General features: G+C 50.6%; 6 protein-coding genes across 6 annotated transcripts; 5 read left to right on the top strand and 1 right to left on the bottom strand.

Moving 5' to 3' along the window:
• Positions 1-369: 369 nt before the first annotated feature.
• F5Y00DRAFT_253167 (aldehyde dehydrogenase) lies at positions 370-2,030 on the top strand (the record flags this gene model as incomplete). The annotated part of the gene is made up of 3 exons (XM_048010021.1): positions 370-497; positions 560-926; positions 1,026-2,030. The coding sequence occupies 3 exons, from the start codon at positions 370-372 to the stop codon at positions 2,028-2,030; spliced, it is 1,500 nt and encodes a 499-aa protein (XP_047864894.1).
• A 2,147-nt stretch (positions 2,031-4,177) lies between these two features.
• On the top strand, positions 4,178-9,086 carry F5Y00DRAFT_253166 (glycoside hydrolase family 20 protein; the record flags this gene model as incomplete). The annotated part of the gene is made up of 7 exons (XM_048010020.1): positions 4,178-4,321; positions 4,482-5,570; positions 5,628-6,037; positions 6,349-6,352; positions 7,334-7,538; positions 7,598-8,108; positions 8,174-9,086. The coding sequence occupies 7 exons, from the start codon at positions 4,178-4,180 to the stop codon at positions 9,084-9,086; spliced, it is 3,276 nt and encodes a 1,091-aa protein (XP_047864893.1).
• A 1,063-nt stretch (positions 9,087-10,149) lies between these two features.
• On the bottom strand, positions 10,150-11,333 carry F5Y00DRAFT_78907 (uncharacterized protein). Its single transcript, XM_048014148.1, has 2 exons — positions 10,884-11,333; positions 10,150-10,817 (listed from the first exon to the last, which is right to left on the bottom strand). The coding sequence occupies exons 1-2, from the start codon at positions 11,076-11,078 to the stop codon at positions 10,443-10,445; spliced, it is 570 nt and encodes a 189-aa protein (XP_047864892.1). The 5' UTR covers positions 11,079-11,333; the 3' UTR covers positions 10,150-10,442.
• Positions 11,334-11,997: 664 nt separating this feature from the next.
• F5Y00DRAFT_262119 (uncharacterized protein) lies at positions 11,998-12,800 on the top strand (the record flags this gene model as incomplete). Its single annotated transcript, XM_048011327.1, has 3 exons — positions 11,998-12,131; positions 12,179-12,385; positions 12,455-12,800. 3 exons carry the CDS (start codon positions 11,998-12,000, stop codon positions 12,798-12,800), a joined length of 687 nt encoding a protein of 228 aa, XP_047864891.1.
• A 1,332-nt stretch (positions 12,801-14,132) lies between these two features.
• Positions 14,133-15,904, top strand: F5Y00DRAFT_78881 (glycoside hydrolase family 16 protein). The gene is made up of 3 exons (XM_048014147.1): positions 14,133-14,418; positions 14,475-15,380; positions 15,439-15,904. Exons 1-3 carry the CDS (start codon positions 14,301-14,303, stop codon positions 15,510-15,512), a joined length of 1,098 nt encoding a protein of 365 aa, XP_047864890.1. The 5' UTR covers positions 14,133-14,300; the 3' UTR covers positions 15,513-15,904.
• Positions 15,905-16,624: 720 nt separating this feature from the next.
• Positions 16,625-19,168, top strand: F5Y00DRAFT_78815 (PLP-dependent transferase). Its single transcript, XM_048014146.1, has 4 exons — positions 16,625-17,069; positions 17,143-17,179; positions 17,245-18,407; positions 18,540-19,168. Exons 1-4 carry the CDS (start codon positions 16,749-16,751, stop codon positions 18,810-18,812), a joined length of 1,794 nt encoding a protein of 597 aa, XP_047864889.1. The 5' UTR covers positions 16,625-16,748; the 3' UTR covers positions 18,813-19,168.
• Positions 19,169-19,174: the final 6 nt, after the last annotated feature.

Here is a 19,174-nt window from a genome sequence, read left to right as displayed (position 1 = left end):
GTACCTAGACTTACTAGCAGCACACTTACTACAACCCCCGCCGACGAAGGCGCCTACCTGCGGCATCATATCTATAGGCTTAGAGACCTGACGTATCTATATTTGTAGCATGATTGCTGTGAAACCCGTAGTTGCTGATAACTGTTGATGCGGGGAAGCTCTTGCCACAAAAAATACCAAGGTGCCATTTGTCCGCCCGTCTGATAGGGAGATAGATAGCGATATATGTAGGTAGGTATAAAACGTGTGTAGCTGGAAACCGCCACCCCTCCGGTCATGCTTCAATCTATTGCCAGAGCTACTATTCGCTCTAGTTGGACATCTCGCCGTCTAAATAAAAGCAACAACTTATCTAAGCTATTATCCACCATGGCAGACTTAAAGGTTGATCTTACTGCCCCAAACGGCAAGAAGTTCACTCTCCCTACCGGTCTCTTTATTAATAACGAGTTCGTCAAATCGAGCTCGGGGGCTAAGATTACCAGCATCAACCCGACGTCAGTAGAACCCCTTCTTAGAATGCAGCCCATTAACTTGAGATTAATCGATTCAACTTTAGAAACGAGCAAGAAATATGCTCAGTTGAAGCAGCTAGCGTCGAAGACATCGACAAAGCCGTAGCTGCTGCGAGAGCTGCATTAAACCACGAGTCGTGGCGAGATATCTCTCCGACTGATCGCGGTAGGCTGATGTATAAATTGGCGGATATAGTCGAACAAGAAGAGGATATCCTAGCTACTATCGAGACTTGGGATAATGGCAAACCACTCGGCGACTCCCACGGGGACGTAGCAGAGGTCATCAATACCATTCGATACTACGCTGGCTATGCTGACAAGATCCACGGCGAAACTATTCCCACCACAAGCCAGAAGTTTGCATATACACTGAAGCAGCCTATCGGAGTCTGCGCTCAGATTATTCCCGTAAGTGTGTCGCCTCATGACATCCTTCACTCACCCCCTAGTAGGATCTGACATGTGATCTAACATGTGCGATTAAGTGCTAATATCTGGAAAATATAGTGGAACTACCCAATGGCGATGGCGGCATGGAAGTTAGGACCTGCGCTTGCCTGTGGAAACACAGTTGTACTGAAGCCTGCCGAACAAACTCCTCTATCCATCCTATACCTAGCGAGTCTCATATCCAAAGCTGGCTTCCCTCCCGGAGTTGTCAATATTACCAACGGCTATGGTAAAGAGGCTGGTCATGCACTCGCAAGCCACCTGGACATCGACAAGGTTGCATTCACCGGCTCGACTGCGACGGGAAAGCAGATTATGAAGACAGCCAGCGTCAACATGAAGAACATCACTCTCGAAACTGGTGGCAAATCTCCTCTGCTAGTCTTCCAAGACGCTGATATCGAGCAAGCAGCAAAATGGGCTCATGCCGGAATCATGAGCAACATGGGCCAGATCTGCACAGCGACCTCGCGTATCCTCGTCCAGGAGACCATCTACGATAAATTCGTAGACAAGTTCCGGGAGGAGGTCAAGAATACGAGCAAGGTCGGCGACCCCTTCGAGGAGGGCACATTCCAAGGCCCTCAAGTTACCAAAGCGCAGTACGAGAGGATCCTAAGCTTTGTGGAAGCAGGTAAGTCTGAAGGGGCCACGCTGACGGACGGAGGTATCCCCTGTCCGCTCAATGGAAAGGGTTACTTCGTCGCGCCTACCGTCTTCACCAACGTAAAGAATAGCATGAAGATTTACCGAGAGGAGGTGTTCGGGCCTTTCGTTGTCATCGTGCCGTTCAAGACTGAAGATGAAGCAATCACGATGGCGAACGACACCACCTATGGGCTGGGCTCGGCTATTTTTACCCAAAACCTCGAGCTTGCTCATCGCGTCGCTGCGCGCATCGAGGCGGGTATGGTCTGGATTAACTCTTCCAACGATTCGGATTTCAGAGTCCCGTTCGGAGGCGTGAAGCAGAGCGGTATCGGCCGAGAGCTAGGAGAAGCTGGTCTCGCCGGGTATATGCAAACCAAAGCCATTCATGTGAATCTAGGTCAGAAATTGTAAGAACACCAACGTCCGTCGGCCTCGGAGAACAAAAGTACGGCAGATCAATGTATTGCATTCCAATTTGCGTTATACCGATCTTACATATTTCCTCTCATGGGATGAGGTGAGAGCCCTATTGCTAGGTGGGGATTTAAGCTGAAGGATTGCGGCATTGGGAGCTTAAAGTTGCATTGTTTGGTTCGGCTCCACACGACGACGGAAGCAGGATGGAAGGAATATATATGCGAATATGAGCTGCCTGTGCCTCAAAAGTATGCCGTTCCTGACATGACAGCATGATAAACATGTCATCGTCTGAATTTCTTGAACTGGGATTGTTTGGCTCCATTATTGAATCCTGGTCTCGGATGTCGCTCGTGATTCGTCAATATTACCGTCGTCTCCTTTTCGTAGGGCTCAGCTAATATATGTATGTACTGCAAGTCAGCAATTATATATGATCGCCTTGTTACGGTCGTTATTAGAAGTTCAAAGTATCGATATGTGTGCTCGGCCTTAGAGCTAACTCTGTAGGTTAGTGGGTTTCCCGGCACGATCCCACGGGCTAGAAAGCTGTCAGGTATCGCCACGGCCCACGCGGCTGCACGCGTAAAACTAACCACGAAGGGGGCTAGGCTAGACAGGTAGTGTACACTATTTAGCAAGGTACGGTACGTTTGTTGATGGTCTTCCCGTCTGACAGGGCGCTTTTCCCTATTTTCCTAAACTCTCTTCGGCACTTACTTAGACTATGGCTGCGACGTCAACGCTAAAGTGCCTAACTACCGGCGAACGGACGTCGACGATGCCGTTCGTGGAATACCCGGCGCCCCGTCTATGGGCTAATTCGCCTGGTCGAGTCTTGGGCCGTTACACTAAGATATATATAGATAGGTATATATATCGATATTTTCCCCAGATGATGATGCTACCTCATACCGGTACTGGGCATGGCGTAACAGTGACAGGCTGACAGGTTCAACTTTGGTGGGCGTTGGTAGGTATTGTACCTATGTATGTATGTGCCTGATGCTACCCTTTCGGCCCTTGGACCCAATCGGTTTAGTCCACATAGGGTAAATCTTGGGGTGAAGATCCCTTCCGCATTCTCTTAGACACAATCCAACACGAGAAGAAGAAGAATGGGTAACTAACCTACCTGGTACGCTTAGAATAACATGGCAGCACCTTCACTCAACTGCCAGGGTTGCTCTGCGTACATAGGATCTTTTTTTAATTTTTATGAGCTGTCCTGAAAAAAAGAGCATTGCCCCTGGCACCTTTTTTTATGTGCCATCGCGACCCGTAGGAAGCAAAGATTAGCCGAATAAGCAATCAATCAATTATTCTCGATCCTTTAGATGAGAGAAGAGGACCTGCATTGATTGATTAACGAGCCAATCAATCATGCCAATCTCGTTAGGCACGTACCGCATTGGAGATCTACTTGCCCATTCCCGTGTATGTAGATGAGCAGTACATAAAAGTATAAAATAAAATGTAATGTCTACCTCATAGAAATAAAAAAAGAAAATAATAAAACCTTCTTCCCCGCCACCTACCTACCTAGGTAGCTTCTCTCCAGGCCCAACAACGTTCGTTCAACTCGTATCTCAAACCAGGTACCCGCCCAAGCGGCTGTCAGTGCATACCTACCTATCCGATAGCCTTATCACGCATTCGCCGCCGCAAAACCGACACGACGGCACCGTCTAACAAAGTAACGTTGCGACGCGTGCTAGCGGGAGAGATAGCGAAGAACGAATCCCGGGACCTTGGGGGGGAGTGTCCAGCTTTCCCGACCTATTCGACCTGGACCTCCATCCATCGCCTCTCGGCCGGATTGCCTATAATTGCAGGAGTAGCTGCGCCCTAGTCTGGATAGGAAGCCGGCTCCAAAAACCCGGCTCGCGACGCTGAGAGGTTACTTCGTACAGCTGTCGTAGGGACACCTCGTAGTTGGAGTTGTTTGTTGGAACAACAAACGGACCCCGGCTTCGAAATCAGCTTATCGTCGTAACCGTTGGACGCGCCTAGCTGGGGGGAGAAGCATTGGATAAAGATCTGAATTAAAGATCGATATCCACTCCTAAACATTCATTAATTCCATCAACCCTCTGTCTTTTCTTGGTTTTCGTGTTCTACAACCTTCTACCACCGGCGCCATGTGCTCGAAAGCCGTCCTCTCGTTATTATTGCTTACCGTCACGTCGGTCCAGGCTATCTGGCCGATTCCGGAGTCCATCAGCACGGGCAACTCCACGCTTTGGATAGGAGACGTTCTGTTAGTTACTTACAATGGAGATAAAGTATGCTAGTTTTTCTTTTAGACATCTAAGCCACGCCGCAAATGTTGACATAAACTGACCAATTTGGTAGATTCCTTGGATCAGGAATTATGTCCCGTTCGGCGGCCCCAAGTTCTCCAGCAAGGAGATCGTCAAGGGAGGAGTCTCACGTACGGTGAAGAATATCCTGGATAACAGTTTTGTCCCGTGGAAGCTATACCCGCGAATGGCGCTCGAGCAGACGGAACCAAGTATCTGGCAGCACAAGACTTACATAACTTGGCTCGAGATTGTTCAGACTGGAAAAGACACGGCAAAGACGTTTAAGCCTCTCGCAGGTGAGGTTGACGAGTCGTACAACCTGACTCTCAACGCCAACGGCAAGGCTAGAATCACAGCCGTCTCCTCTACGGGTGTTCTTCGAGCTCTAGAGACTTTCTCGCAGCTATTTTTCAAGCATTCCAATGGCCCTATTTACACCAAGCTAGCCCCGGTCAAGATTAGCGACGCGCCTCAATATGACCACCGAGGTGTCCTTCTAGATGTTTCCAGAAGCTACCTTCCCCTCGAGACCATCTACCGAACTATCGATGCCTTATCGTGGAACAAGTTGAACCGAATCCATATCCACGCCACGGACTCGCAGTCCTGGCCGCTTGAGATCCCCTCACTCCCGGAACTCCACCAGAAAGGCGCATATGCTCGCGGAAAGACATACTCGCCTATCGACGTGACAGCTATCCAGACATACGCGATCCAGCGCGGTGTACAAGCTATTATCGAAGTCGACACTCCCGGACACTTCGGTATAGCGGCACTGTCATATCCGGAATTGATTACGGGCTGGGGCGCGTCTCCGTGGTCGGCTTATTGTGCTGAGCCTCCTTGTGGTCAACTTAAATTGAACGAGTCCAAGGTGGACCCCTTCCTCGACACTCTAATGGATGATCTCCTACCGAGACTCGCGCCGTACTCGGCTTACTTCCATACGGGTGGCGACGAGGTCAACTTCAACGAGTACAGCCTCGACCCTACGGTCGGTACGAACGACTCGTCGGTGATCGTGCCGCTCCTGCAAAAGTTCATCGACAAGCACCACGCGCGAGTACGCAAGGCCGGCTTGGTACCTATGGTTTGGGAAGAGATCCCCGCGAGCTACAACGTTACTATCGGGGACGACGTTGTGGTGCAGTCTTGGCTCGGAGACGAAGCTATTAAGAGCCTCACGGCTAAGGGCCACAAGGTCATTTCTAGCAACTACAACTACTGGGTAAGTAGATTTAGCACTCCCAATCCGTTTCTAGACCTTTGCTAACAACTATCCCAGTATCTCGACTGCGGCCGCGGCGCATGGCTCAACTTTGCCGAGGGCGAGTCGTTCGAGGAGAACTGGCCATTCAACGACTGGTGCGGGCCGGCCAAGGGTTGGCGCCTGGCCTACTCGTACGACCCGCGCGCGGGCCTAACCGACGAGGAGGCCAAACTAGTTATCGGCGGCGAAGTCGCCAGCTGGGCAGAATCTATCGACGAGGTTAATATCGACAGCATCCTATGGCCGCGCGCTAGTGCCGCAGGCGAAGTGCTCTGGTCGGGCCGCCTTGACGCCGCGGGCAATAACCGAACGCAGCTCGACGCGGCGCCGCGTCTAGCTGAGTTCCGCGAGCGCATATTGGCGCGTGGGGTTAGGGCCGATCCGGTCCATATGGTGTTCTGCACGCAGGGTATGGATGCCAATACGTGTCTCTTCCAATGAGAGACTATATATACCATCGCGCCTCAGGAAATATAGGGGTCGCTCTCGTCGCGTCAACGGCGATTTTCTTGTATATACTTAGAATACTTTTGCGTATCTAATCTAACCTACCCAAGCTAAAAAGGGGCTAAATAGGGAGGACATATATGGATTGGTGTACATCCGGACTAATAATATGACAATTTGATCCTCGAATTGGTGTTTGGTACTGATTGTGTTTAAGTCTGTCTTGCTAAGATAAAGGTATTAATTATAAATTATGAATTTGGCGCAAGTCTACCTAGGTCCTATATAGGTACGTAAGGTTGTCATTGAGAAGTAACGTCCAGGAGGCGCAACCCCCATATTCGTAGGATTTATACTTTAGCCTCGGCTGTAGCGCCAGACAGGTAGGTACTATATCATGAGGTAAGAACCTTGTGCCTATCCTTTCCTGTACCTTCCGCATATTCAGATCCATATTACATATACAGATACCTTGGACTCTAAAGTTTAATATCCTTATGTCAGCAGCTCATTATCCACCTCAGTACATAATTCGTGCTTTACTTCAACGGACATACTTCACAAATCCACAACAAATCTTCCTCGGGTTTAAGAAGAAGATGAGACAATACATTGATAACCACTCAAGCGGCCAAACATGTTTTTGAATCGGTGCAATGAATTCATCCGAACACTAGCTACACCCAGGTCCCATGTCGTATTCAACTCAGAGTCTCAGTAATTATGGGGTCATCGCTTCGCCAAGCTGCGATGACCGGCTCGGCAACTTTCCTCTAGCGAGCTATCTGGCTATGTAGACTGACGAAATACAGAAGATATCTTCTTGCGCGTTATACGACGATAGGTATTTACGGTACCTTGGATCACCCCGCACCCGGTTTCTGAGACGCCTCGGTATTACTATATTCGCACACCTACCACGTCGATCTTCAACGTCCAAGTCTCCAAGTGGATATACCCCATGAACGCTACGAACTGGCGAACGCGATACCGAATGTATCTGTACCACATTACTCATGTCGACCGCTGTTTGTCGCCCAGAAGCTTGTCATCGTAATGAGTTGATTTCTACCCCTGGGGTTTCCTCGCCCACGGACCCCGCGGGACCGTATCGCTTCGAAGTTTTCCGTCTAACAAAACAAAATACTCACTCTCGACGAACCCAACGTGACACAATGTAAAGTAACCGTAGATGACTGATCTCGTACTCTTCTTATGTTCGCTTAAATATAAAGATCAACATAAGAAGTCAAAGGCTAGGCTAGATTCAACAGCTAGCCCAAGCCTTCGTTCATTTCGTTTTACTTGTCATTATGGGGTTGATCGAAACGGCGCTGGACCATGTGTCCTTCAAATCCGCCTTCATAGTCCTCGGCGCCGTCTATGTCTTGTGGACTATATATATTAAAATCGACGAAACGGTTCGACTACGACGGCTCGGCGTCCAGGGTCCACGGATCAAAAGTAATGCACCCTTCGGTAAGTGTCAATGAAAAATAAAGGTAATCCGGGAGTTAGTGCCCTAATAAGTAGAACAGGTATAGATATTGTCAAGAGACAGATCATCGGTTCCATCACCCACACAAGCTATGAGGTATTCCTCCAGTTTGTGGCCGATAAACCCTACTATACCGCCCAGTCCGTCCTTCTCGGAAACCGTGTAGTTACGACTGCCGATCCCGAGAACATTAAGGCGGTCCTCGCTACCCAGTTCGCGGATTTCGGTAAGGGTGAGCAGTTCCACAAGGAGTGGAGCGAGTTCCTCGGCGACAGCATCTTTGCTACCGACGGCCACCAGTGGCATGCCAGCAGACACCTCCTCCGCCCTCAGTTCTCAAGGGAACGTATCAGTGACTTAAACTGCTTCGAGTCTCATCTTGAAACCTTGTTCAAAGCCATAGCGAATGGCGGTGTTCTGGATGGCGAGGAGCAAAAAGTCGATATCGAGGCCGGTAACGGTAAACCATTCGATATTTGCGATCTCCTATACAGATATACCCTCGATGTTGCTACCGACTTTCTGCTAGGACTGGACGTACAGTCCCTCACGTAAGAATGCCCTGCGTCCCCCATCTACACTCCATCAGGGGACGGAAATGACTTACACGTAATAGCAAACCACGCGAGCCTTTCGCCGACGCCTTCAACGAGGTACAGAGAGTCCAGAATATCCGCGCGCGTGCTGGCACGCTCGATCCGTTCGTGCCTAAGAAGACCTTCCGTCAAGGCCTTAAAGTAGTCAACGAGCTCTGCAATATCTACATCGACCGCGCACTGCGCCTCAGCCCCGAAGAACTAGCGTCCAAGACCAAGTCCGATCAGGATTACACCTTCCTGCACGAACTTGCCTCTTTTACCCGCGACAGGAAAGTCCTCCGTGATCAACTCGTCGCTGTACTTCTCGCCGGCCGCGACACTACCGCCTCCACACTATCATTCACCTTCTACGAGCTCGGCCGCCACCCCGAAGTCGTACGCAAAATCCGGCAGGAGATCATCGAGCAAGTTGGCCTAGACCGCACGCCTACGTACGCCGACCTGAAGAGCATGAAGTACCTGCAGAACGTGATCAACGAGACGCTCCGCCTATACCCCGCGGTGCCGTACAACGTACGCACCGCGCTCAAAGACACGACGCTCCCGCGCGGCGGCGGTCCAGACGGCTCCCTGCCGCTGGCGGTGCTAAAGGGCACGGCGATCGGATACTCGACGCTAGTGATGCAGCGCCGACCCGACCTGTACCCGGCCGGATCGAACCCGGATGTGTTTTGTCCAGAAAGATGGTTCTCATGGCAGCCCAAGCCGTGGTGCTACATCCCGTTCAACGGGGGCCCGCGCATCTGCATCGGCCAGCAGTTCGCGCTGACGGAGATGGCGTACGTGCTCACGCGCGTGTTCCAGCGGTTTGAGCGCGTGGAGAGTTTTATGCACGAGGTTGATGGGGGCAAGCCGAAGCTTAAGTCCGAGGTTGTGATTAAACCGGGCGATGGCGTTAGGGTTGCGCTGTGGGAGGCGAAGAAGGTGTGAGATGGTAGCAGAGGAAAAGGAAAAATGAAATATTAAAACATTGAAAGAATGAAGTAGAGGCTTCGTGGGGGAAGCTGTTTAATGGAACTCTCAAGTCTCCGTGACTTCTCGTATATATCATACTGTACCTTTTGGCATCAGGTCAATTCCGCTATCGCGCGGAATACCTATGAGAAACGAATCTACGACAGGTAAATAAATTCCTGTGTGTATATAGGCACGTATAACTCAAATCGACGATGGTTTAAAACAGTTTTAGTTGGTTGCGTCCGGGCGGTCATTCCTTTATAAAGTATTCCAGCTTCGCCCGGTTTATTTCGGCCGAGCTGACCTAGTCGTGCGCCGGAAGGATTGAGGTGCTTACATACCTAATGCGGGGGGTCTACAGCGTTTTCTATCGAATGACACCTTTACCCTGGGTAGGTTAGGTATATAAAAGCATCGAGTTGAAGTGTGGGCGTTTCCAAGTTAAGGCGGAGGAAACGTTTACGAGGCCATGTGTTGTTGCGTCTTTATTTCTACCCGACGTTGTCTTTACCCTTTGGGTCTCCGTACGATGTAGGCCCTAGGGGAGAGGCTGCTATATAAGTGTGTAGTAAATACATGGATGCTCGTTATTCTGTCTCGGCATGCGATTTTATCTTAGGCGCAATATCACACGTTTATTTTACCTCGCTGGTATTTATACTGTTATATAGATACGAGCACAGGCACTGGCTAAGCAGTAAGTACACTATCACTATTCTAAAGAGCCATTTCAATAGTATTATAGCCCAAGTGTATGTATGTTGACAATCTGCCTCCGACTCTCTATACCATTGTATTGTTAGATTTAATTTAATTTGTGAAAACAAGATAGCATAATAAATTAGTTAGTAGCAGTCCACTTCCGCTTTGCTGAAGAACTTGACTTCGCCTGCATTGGTCCTATTTAACTGGTATATTATTATAAAGCGAGTGTTAATGGCACAACGCCGTCGGATGGTATATTCTATAATATGGCTGAATTCACATGTCTTCCTTCCCTTAAAACCCTCCCCCATCCCCATCCCCATCCCCCGTGAAATCAAATTACCTCCTTCTATTAATTTCTCGTAGGTATCTCTAGTCATTAGCAGCTATAGGCGAACCTGCCGCTAAATGTGTGAAGAAAGTCGGAACCTCGAGTGCCGAAAAAAGAAAAAGGAGAAAAAAGGGGATAACACACAGATATCGAAAAAGATATGCGCCAGCCGCACTAACAGTACGGTAACTGCTGTCAAAGCGTCTTTTAATGTCTCCGCGTAGAAGCGATCAAGAGCCAGCCACCGAATAGCGGCTCTTAACCTCGTGGTAGATAGAAACAACAGCCGGAAATCACGTATCGAAGAATATTGCCTTCTCGTTCATTACGCTCATAGTATAGACGCCTTGACACCTCTCTCTGTTTGAGACCCATCGCGCTCCTACGTGTCCGATGAAGCTGCTAAGCATCGCGGCGCACGAGGCCCACGGCACGATGCCTAGCGTGACCACGTTGGCGCTGATGCCCGTTCCCCAGCCGATACACACGGCCCAGACGATCCAGACCGCGAACACGACGGGTTGGTACGGATCCCGATCTCGCCGGCGGTGGGTATACGACGACAGACAACACCCCAACACCAGGCAGGAGCCGAGCGCCAGTCCCGGTGGCACGTTTTTAAGCAGCAGATCGAGCCTAACTGCGCGGAGGAGACTTTGACTGTGGGACTAGAGTCGGAATGGTTGCTTTCAGCGGGAGGGTATCAAAAAAGGGGGGATAGGCTAATAACGCACGTCGATATTTACAAGGAAATCCTCTCGCGCCGATTCTGCGCGAACGATATAACACGTCGTAAAGAAACTACAAGTCAGGGCGGGAACAAGCTCAGCGAGTTCTGACAGCGAAGGTTTTCGCCGTGACGGTAATATGTATTGTTGGTGATAGACCTGGTTTCCAGGGAGCCCGAAAGAACGACATGTTGCGTACATCTGAAGAATGTGCGAAAGAAAGATCGGTATATTCAATTCAGACACATTGGAGGATACGATGTGGGCGCGCTGGTTGAAGTTGTCGATGATGAAAATACTATTCTACCCGGCGACCCTTATACTTTGTCCCGAGATACCTGAGGTCGACTTTCGTGCTTACGCGCTGGCCAATGACCTTGTCGAGCTTCGCCGGCTCGCATGGTTACAGAAATTGGAGTCTAGTTGATGTAGGCTGGGTTAGCTGACACTCTGACGATCTTGGTCTCACATCATGGCGCATTTCACAGGGCGTTATGTTACTCTGCATAGGACTAATTAGGCACCAAGGGGCGCAGCAAGTTACATATCCGTGAGCTGCAGCCTTTGATACTAGGCTGACTGTGAGGCTATATGACGGCGTCTTCCAATAAGATGTCTGCGATGATATATTGGATTTTCGGTGAGTATTCCTTCGGTGTATATCTGTTGGTTTAACTGTAGTTAGGCAAACTGCTAACGAGAAAACTCCTGCTTATACGCCATTCCAGAATGACTCAGGCAACCCCCCGCGTCGCACGGCGGCGGAAATAGGTGTATAGACATTGGGCTGCGACGTGAGAGCCTCTATTCGACTCGGATAGGACGGGTTACCTCTTTCAGTTGATTGTATTAGTATGCGAACGAGTGTCATCCCAAACCCGCCTGCTCGTTAAATAGAGAGGCCTCTGGCTAGACAAATAGACAGCCGTCGTTTCCTCCAGCCACACTCAGTACCTAAGGTAATAATCCCCTTCCTCCGCACTTGTAGAGATCCCTTATTGCGTCCACTCATTCAGCTGTTTATCAAAATTTATATAATATATGCTATACGGGCGGCTTTTGATTCGCACCATCCATCTCCTTGATTTTTAATATGACTAGCCGCCCCGGTCGGTTGGTAATGTCTGTTTATTCTGAGGCACGTATGGCCAACGCCAGGTTCGACCGTGTCAGGATGCTGTCTGGAGGCATCATGGTTGGTGCTGCCATGCTCCTACCAGCTTTCCAGCACGAAGAGGCCTTTTACCGATACCTGTGAGGTACCTAGCTCATCGTTGATCGAGTCGTGCTGACACTGTAAGCATTTTATGGCTCTTCGGGATCTCTACATTCGTCCATAATGCTCTTATTTGGGAGGCCGTCGTCAATTACTTTTTCCTGGCCCTGGTTATGATCGTTGCGGTTATCTTCATCATGATACCACATTCCGACGTCTCGGCATCTTTCCTGCTCGGCCGTGTTCCCCTTCTGATATCTTTAATGAGCTTATTTGTTGAGGATTGTTCAAGGTCAGTAGATCCTATCGAGCAATTTTTCAACGCACTGGGATGGACCATATACTAAACCACGTAACCTAGGCGCTTCAACCAAAATAATCGCCACAGGAAAAAAGCACAGGACCCCAAACTGGTACCTCCTGGCGCTGATAGTGATATGGATGGACGCTCATTCTTCATGCTTGGCCACCGTGACGAGCTATTTTCTCACATGAATGGCGGTGAGATACGACAGTATAATGCGTCGAGCCAACACTCATCAGACATATCTCTCTCAAATCTTGGACCCGGACGACTACCGTCATCGTGCGATACTATGATACGTGATTTCTGGCGGGATGAATCTGGGAGCCTCAATGAGTGTGAAAAGGGGGAAGGGCAAGGTGAAGAAAGCCCAGATCTTAACAAGGTTGTTTCGTTTTGGTGACATGTAGTCCGCCTCAAAAGCAGACTAGAACAGCCTGAGAGTTCGTCCCGTTTCGTTTCATTTCCTTGTGTTCTCATTCGGATAGTCGATTACAGATTCTAGTAGTCATAGGTACTACCTATTAGAGAATACTGACCAACACTGTGGAGCTCGGAGTTCTGCGGTGATTTTGCTGATACCAAGAACAGTGTTTTGAAGCCAGTATCAAGGGAAGACATCTATACGTTAGTTGACATTCTCATATTACAGAGCGACATTCAGTTTTATTTCCTCGTGCTTATCCGAGAGGCGAATGCAGAGTATCAATATTATTTTCGTTCCTGGACGGGCGAGAATTGTTAAATAGCTGCGGGATTGCTTAACGCCTGCATACCTATCATAGTCCACTTAACAGTATTGAATTGCTTTTCCACTTGGACTGTGACTACGGATGATTGGTTGGAACATGGAAGTAATTGTAGAAAAGAAAAATTGACTATTGGTAGGTTTGACGTCAGTTGATTGATGGAGAATAAAGTGACTATGTAATCCGTAATGTTCCTTCCCGACGGAAAGATACTGATTCCATTACATAAATCGTCCTAAGCGCCTTGGTTTCCAGCCACCTTTAAAAAAGTCATCTATGATCTCCAGCCTCATGGATTTATCCCGGCACAGCTGTTCCGGGTAACGCCGGGTCCACCTGCTAAGGCCAAACCAGCTTAAACCAGCTTTTACGAGCAGACGAGCCACTTGGCTTGGCGCTATTCGGGTCAACTAAACTCAATTCAACTTTAGCGTGGGACACCGTTGGTCGCATCTTAACGTCGCAACGCCAGCGGTCAAGTAATCAACCTACCATATTCCATATCGTAGTGTAGGTATGCCCATGCTGCCATGAAAGAATCATCTCACCTTGGTCCTTGGCCAACTCACATGCACATACATACATACCTACATAATGTACAATTCATATTCGTATTCAGGGTCTGGACCCTGCTGTTTCCACTGTCTTCCATTTCCTGGCAGGTGTTGTTCACATCTGTCTGTCGTATGTATCTCTTTTAAGTCGGGGATGACGATGATGTATCGGCATAGTGCTACCCATGCCGCCATGCCGCCATCTGCCATGATCTTTCGTGGACCATGAATATATTGGGTGGTTGGACCTTTCTTCTTCTTCATCGCTCTCCAAACTTCCCTTGCTTCCCATTCCTATTCTTACCCATACGCCCATACGAATTGAGTTACTTGCATATTTTCTGCAATCTGTAGAAACCCTTCTTTTTACCCTTTCGGCAAAAGATAGTCTTCCTTTTGCGCATAACGTCGTACAATACCTACTGTACTGGACGTACGCTGTTGCCATTGAGGGATCATTCCGAGGATCACTGTACAGCACCACCCATGATCTGCTTTCTATACCAGTGTAACCAATAACTCGAGAGTGTTGAGAGTGTTGACTCGGAGTTCTGACATTCTGTTTCTACTCCCGAATACACCATCCCCGTATCCTTGTAGATGCATGCCCCAGCTATCATGACTTCTTCTATCTGGAGATGCGCCATACTGGCCTCTGCGCTGTTCTCATGCCCGAGTATAGCCCAGACATATACATCATGCAACCCTCTGACCTCAAGTAAGTTAATCCTCCTAGTCTCCCAGGTTGGCACCCCAATGGCTTACACCCCTTAGCCTGCCCCGCGGATACCGCCCTCGGCATGGCCATAGACGTCGACTTTACGCAAGGAGAGGTGAACTCGTTCACCGCTTCAGGCGGCACACCCTCATACGGCTCCGACGGCGTAACGTTTACGGTTAGGCAGACCGGCGATGCGCCGCAGCTTTCTTCTGTCTTCTACATCATGTTCGGTCGAGTCGAGCTTAGCTTGAAGGCTGCTCCCGGCGCCGGCATCGTGTCTTCCCTCGTATTACAATCCGACTGTCTCGACGAAATCGACTGGGAATGGCTGGGCGCTGACTCGACCGAAGTACAATCCAACTATTTTGGAAAGGGGATAACTACTTCCTACAACCGCGGGCAGTTTCATGAAATGGGAAACAACCAAGATGGTTTTGTTACCTACGTGATAGATTGGACAAGCGATCGAATCGTCTGGACCGTGGATGGAACCGCGGTGCGGACACTCCAAGCTTCAGAAGCCGAAGAGGGCCAGTACCCTCAAACGCCAATGCAGGTTAAATTCGGCGCATGGTCTGGAGGCGACTCTAGCAACGCCCAAGGCACGATCGACTGGGCGCGTGGCCCTACCGACTACTCCCAGGGGCCGTTTAGCATGAGCGTAAAGAGTATCAAGGTGACAGATTACAGCACAGGTTCTTCTTATACTTACAGCGACACTTCCGGCTCGTGGCAGTCCATTCAGGCGGATGGCGGCCAGGTCAATGGCAACTTGGGTGGTGCTGGCACTCTTACTACCACAGCGGTTGCGAGCGGCTCCACCGCGACTGGGTCGGCTAACGTTCCCGCCGGGGGCATAGGCGGTTCAGACCAGGGTTCGACCTCATCTAATAACTTACCCGAGGGCTGGGTTATGACTCCGGAGGGGAAGATAGTACCATCAAGTTCGACTATCTTACGTATGTTCATAAGTTCTCCCTTTTGCTTAGATATGAGACTAACATATATACTCCTTAGGCCCTGCTTACCACTTCATCTTCGTCTTCACCCTCTGCGCTATCTTTGCGAGCAGCCGAAGATTTTGGCCTTGAAGCACCGCAGTATGATAAATATGCTGAGGTAGAGAGCGGAGTAAGAAACGAAAATGACTTCTTATGAGTAGATGATTTTACGTTTTACGACTGAGCGTGTTACAAATTGACCTCGATCGGAGGCTGCAAATGAGTAGGCACGCTCTAGTCATCGGACTAGGGGACGTGTCCGCGCAGGTCTACGGTTCCGTCTATCAGCAAATCAACTGGAAGTCGACACGAGCACATTAACCCCGGTCCGACGCACCTAGGGCTCCTAATTCCGACGGTCATCGCAGGAAGTACGTACAAAACGGGATTCCACTCGAAGACTATCGCGGCGACCAGGGTGGAAGGGCCGTGCATATGCAAAGACAACTACCTCTCTGGGATTTGCTCTTTAAAGAGCGTAATCGTAGTGTCGGCCGAAGCAATCGAAGATTCACCGCCTCATCACCGGGCCTTTCGATACCTTACCGCCGGGATATGGACCGTCGTCGTAAAGACTAAACCAATCTCTGTTAACTTATCTAAGAGGGGTTCTTCTCAACGTACCATTTATTCCGGATTTTCGACATTTAAGAGGATGTTTTTCTTGCTCGTCTACAGTTTACTACGAGTAATTTGTAATATTATAGATATAACCCCCTATGGAGACAAAATAGACATGGACTCGGGTCACGGGATAGGGAAACACTGGCGTTGGCATCTGCAAGCAAAGGGCGTATGATGGAGCAAACAACAAGCAAGAGTCTAGACTTGATACGGAGGATTATTGTAGATAAGATATGACAAGGCATCATAGCTAGGGCGCCAAAAGGATTACGAGCTTCATAGATAACGTAATGGATGATGGATGATTATATATTTTGCAGTCCCGAGATGAATTAGCGTAGTACGTGGTGTATTGGCATTGGCATTTGGAGATAGTTACGAGATAAAAATACTATAGTAGTTACGTATGACCTGGTACCTATGACCTAAAGCGTCAATGGATGGTATAAACCGGGGAATGGTATTGGCTACCTTCGGCCGGTTGAGGCCGGCTACAATCGGCCGGGGTCCCACTATCGTCCCCCGTTATCGCTACCGAGGCCCGTGTGATTCGGTGAACAAAGGGAAAGCCGCGACATGACAACAACTCTTGGACCACAAGTCTACGTCTTTCGGGTCTCTTATGTAATCATAATCATTAATTTGGAAGCCCGTAAATTGTAATATATCTTGTACTTCTTATAACGCTTGACCCGGGACGTGATGGCGAGGCTTCCGCTTAGTCGCAATCCGTATCGCACCACCCTCTCGTCGTTGGTACTTGTTCGTTCGGCTCGACGCTTTGTACCGGCTTCTTCTGGAAAGCACTTGTTGTTGTTCTCGACTACTAGTTCCCGGCACCGTCAGTCTTCACGTATTGCAAGCAGCGAGATGCCGGTGGAGAAGGACCCTGTTGTTGCTGCTGGACAGCAGGCCCACGAGCGGCTGCTGACGATCGATGGCATCAAGGAGCGGAGGGCAAGGGCAGGCAAGCTATTTGCTCCTACGGCGTCTTATTCCGATAGTGACATGTTCAAGTCTCCTGTGAGAAGTTCGCTCTCTAGCTTTAGTAGAACAACGACCTCACTAACATGTGTTTATGTATGCTATAATATAGCAAGCACGCGATAAGCCCAAAGCAAAACGATGGGATCGTGAGTATTAGCAGCAGTAACAACAATAACAATGTCTTAGACTCTTAGTACTAACCCCCCACCAGACCGTCTCAGCCAAGAGTCCATCGCCCGGGAAGCCTGCGTGCTCAAGCTAGCAGCCAAGCACCTCAAGAAGCCCGGGCTCATCTCCCTCGGCGGCGGCCTGCCGTCGGCGGAGAACTTCCCCATCGACTCCCTGAGCATGCGCGTGCCCACGCCGCCTCGCTTCACCGAAGCGGAGACGGCGTCGTCGGGCCAGGAAGTCAGGATAGGCAAGTACGACGTTGCGAAGGACGAAAACGGCGGCGTGCACGACTTGTCCATCGCCATGAACTACGGCCAGTCCATCGGCTCCGCCCAGCTGCTGCGCTGGGTCACCGAGCACACGGAGCTCGTCCACCGCGGCCTGCCGTACGCGGACTGGCGCTGCGCCCTGACCATCGGCAGCACGGGCGCCCTCGAGCAGGCGCTGCGCATGTTCTGCGACCGCGCGAGGCGCGACTCCCTGCTCACCGAAGAATACAGCTTCTCCACCGCCCTCGAGACCACGGCCCCCTTGGGCATCAAGGTATTCGGCGTGCGTCTGGACGCGCAGGGCCTGCTGCCCGAGAGCATGGACGAGATGCTGTCGTCCTGGGACGAGGCGTCCCGAGGCGCTAGGAAGCCCGCCTTGTTATACACGGTGCCCTCGGGGCAGAACCCCACCGGCGCGACGCAGAGCGAGCAGCGGCGCCGGGATATCTACGCCGTGTGCCAGAAGCACGACGTGTACATCCTCGAGGACGAGCCGTACTACTTCCTGCAGATGCAGCCGTACACCGCCGGGCCCGACGCGCCCGCGGTCCCGCCCCCGGCTACCGTGGAGGAGTTCCTCGACAGCCTGGTGCCTAGCCTGCTCAGCATGGACGTGGACGGGCGAGTGATGCGCCTGGACTCGTTCAGCAAGGTTGTCGTGCCGGGGTCGCGGGTCGGCTGGATTACGGCCAGCGAGCAGATCGTCGAGCGGTACATCCGGCACGCCGAGTGCTGCAGCCAGGGCCCCAGCGGGCTCGCCCAGATCCTCATGTACAAGCTCGTGGACGAGACGTGGGGGCACGAGGGGTATCTGAGGTGGCTGATGCACCTGCGGCTCGAGTACACGCGGCGAAGAGACACGATCCTCGCCGCGTGCGAGAAGCATCTACCTCGCGACATCGTGAGCTGGGTCCCGCCGGCCGCGGGAATGTTCGTAAGTTACATCCCCTCTTCCCTTTCCCCCTTTCCTCTTTTATCCTTCTTCCCCCTTTACACCGCTCGAACATCATTCCACCACCACTACCACCACCACCACCCTTTCTAACCAGCACACACCCCCCCACAGCTCTGGCTCAAAGTCGACCACACGCAACACCCGCAAGCCTCGACGAAATCCGTCCTCGAGATCGAAGAAGACATCTTCAACTCGTGCATCGACAAGGGCGTCCTCGCCATCCGCGGGTCCTGGTTCCGCGCCGAGCGCGACCAGCCTCCCAGCGGCCTCTTCTTCCGCACCACGTTCGCCGCCGCCTCCGAGGCCGCTATGGACGCTGCCATCGAGCGTTTCGGCGCCGCTGTGCGCGAGAGCTTTTCTACTACTACCGCCAACGGTTATTAAGTTGAAAGAAAGAAAGAAGGAAGGAAGGAAAGAAAATTCGCATATGTGCTTAGGACGATTACTACCTACTTACCTATACTTACTTACTAGCTGCCGTTGGAGTTGGAGTTGGAGTTGGAGCCGTGATACTTACTTTACCCCCCTTGGTCGTGTAATTAAATATACATACATACAACTCGCATACATAGGACATAGATGGATGGACGGGAACGGAAGACCTCTACATACATAGCTGGCTCTAGCTCATGCACCATCTACCGGCGAATCAGACACAGGTGGCTTGTATGACGTGTGGGCTGCTGCAGTGTGAAATATCCAATATATCGAATTAATCTGTATGGTCAGACGCTTGGCCGATGCCT

Source organism: Daldinia vernicosa (assembly GCF_022497035.1).
Source record: "Daldinia vernicosa strain CBS 139.73 unplaced genomic scaffold F5Y00scaffold_23, whole genome shotgun sequence".
Lineage (NCBI taxonomy): Eukaryota > Fungi > Ascomycota > Sordariomycetes > Xylariales > Hypoxylaceae > Daldinia > Daldinia vernicosa.
Note: the sequence above shows the minus strand (reverse complement) of the source record. Positions and strands in the feature narration are given on the sequence as shown.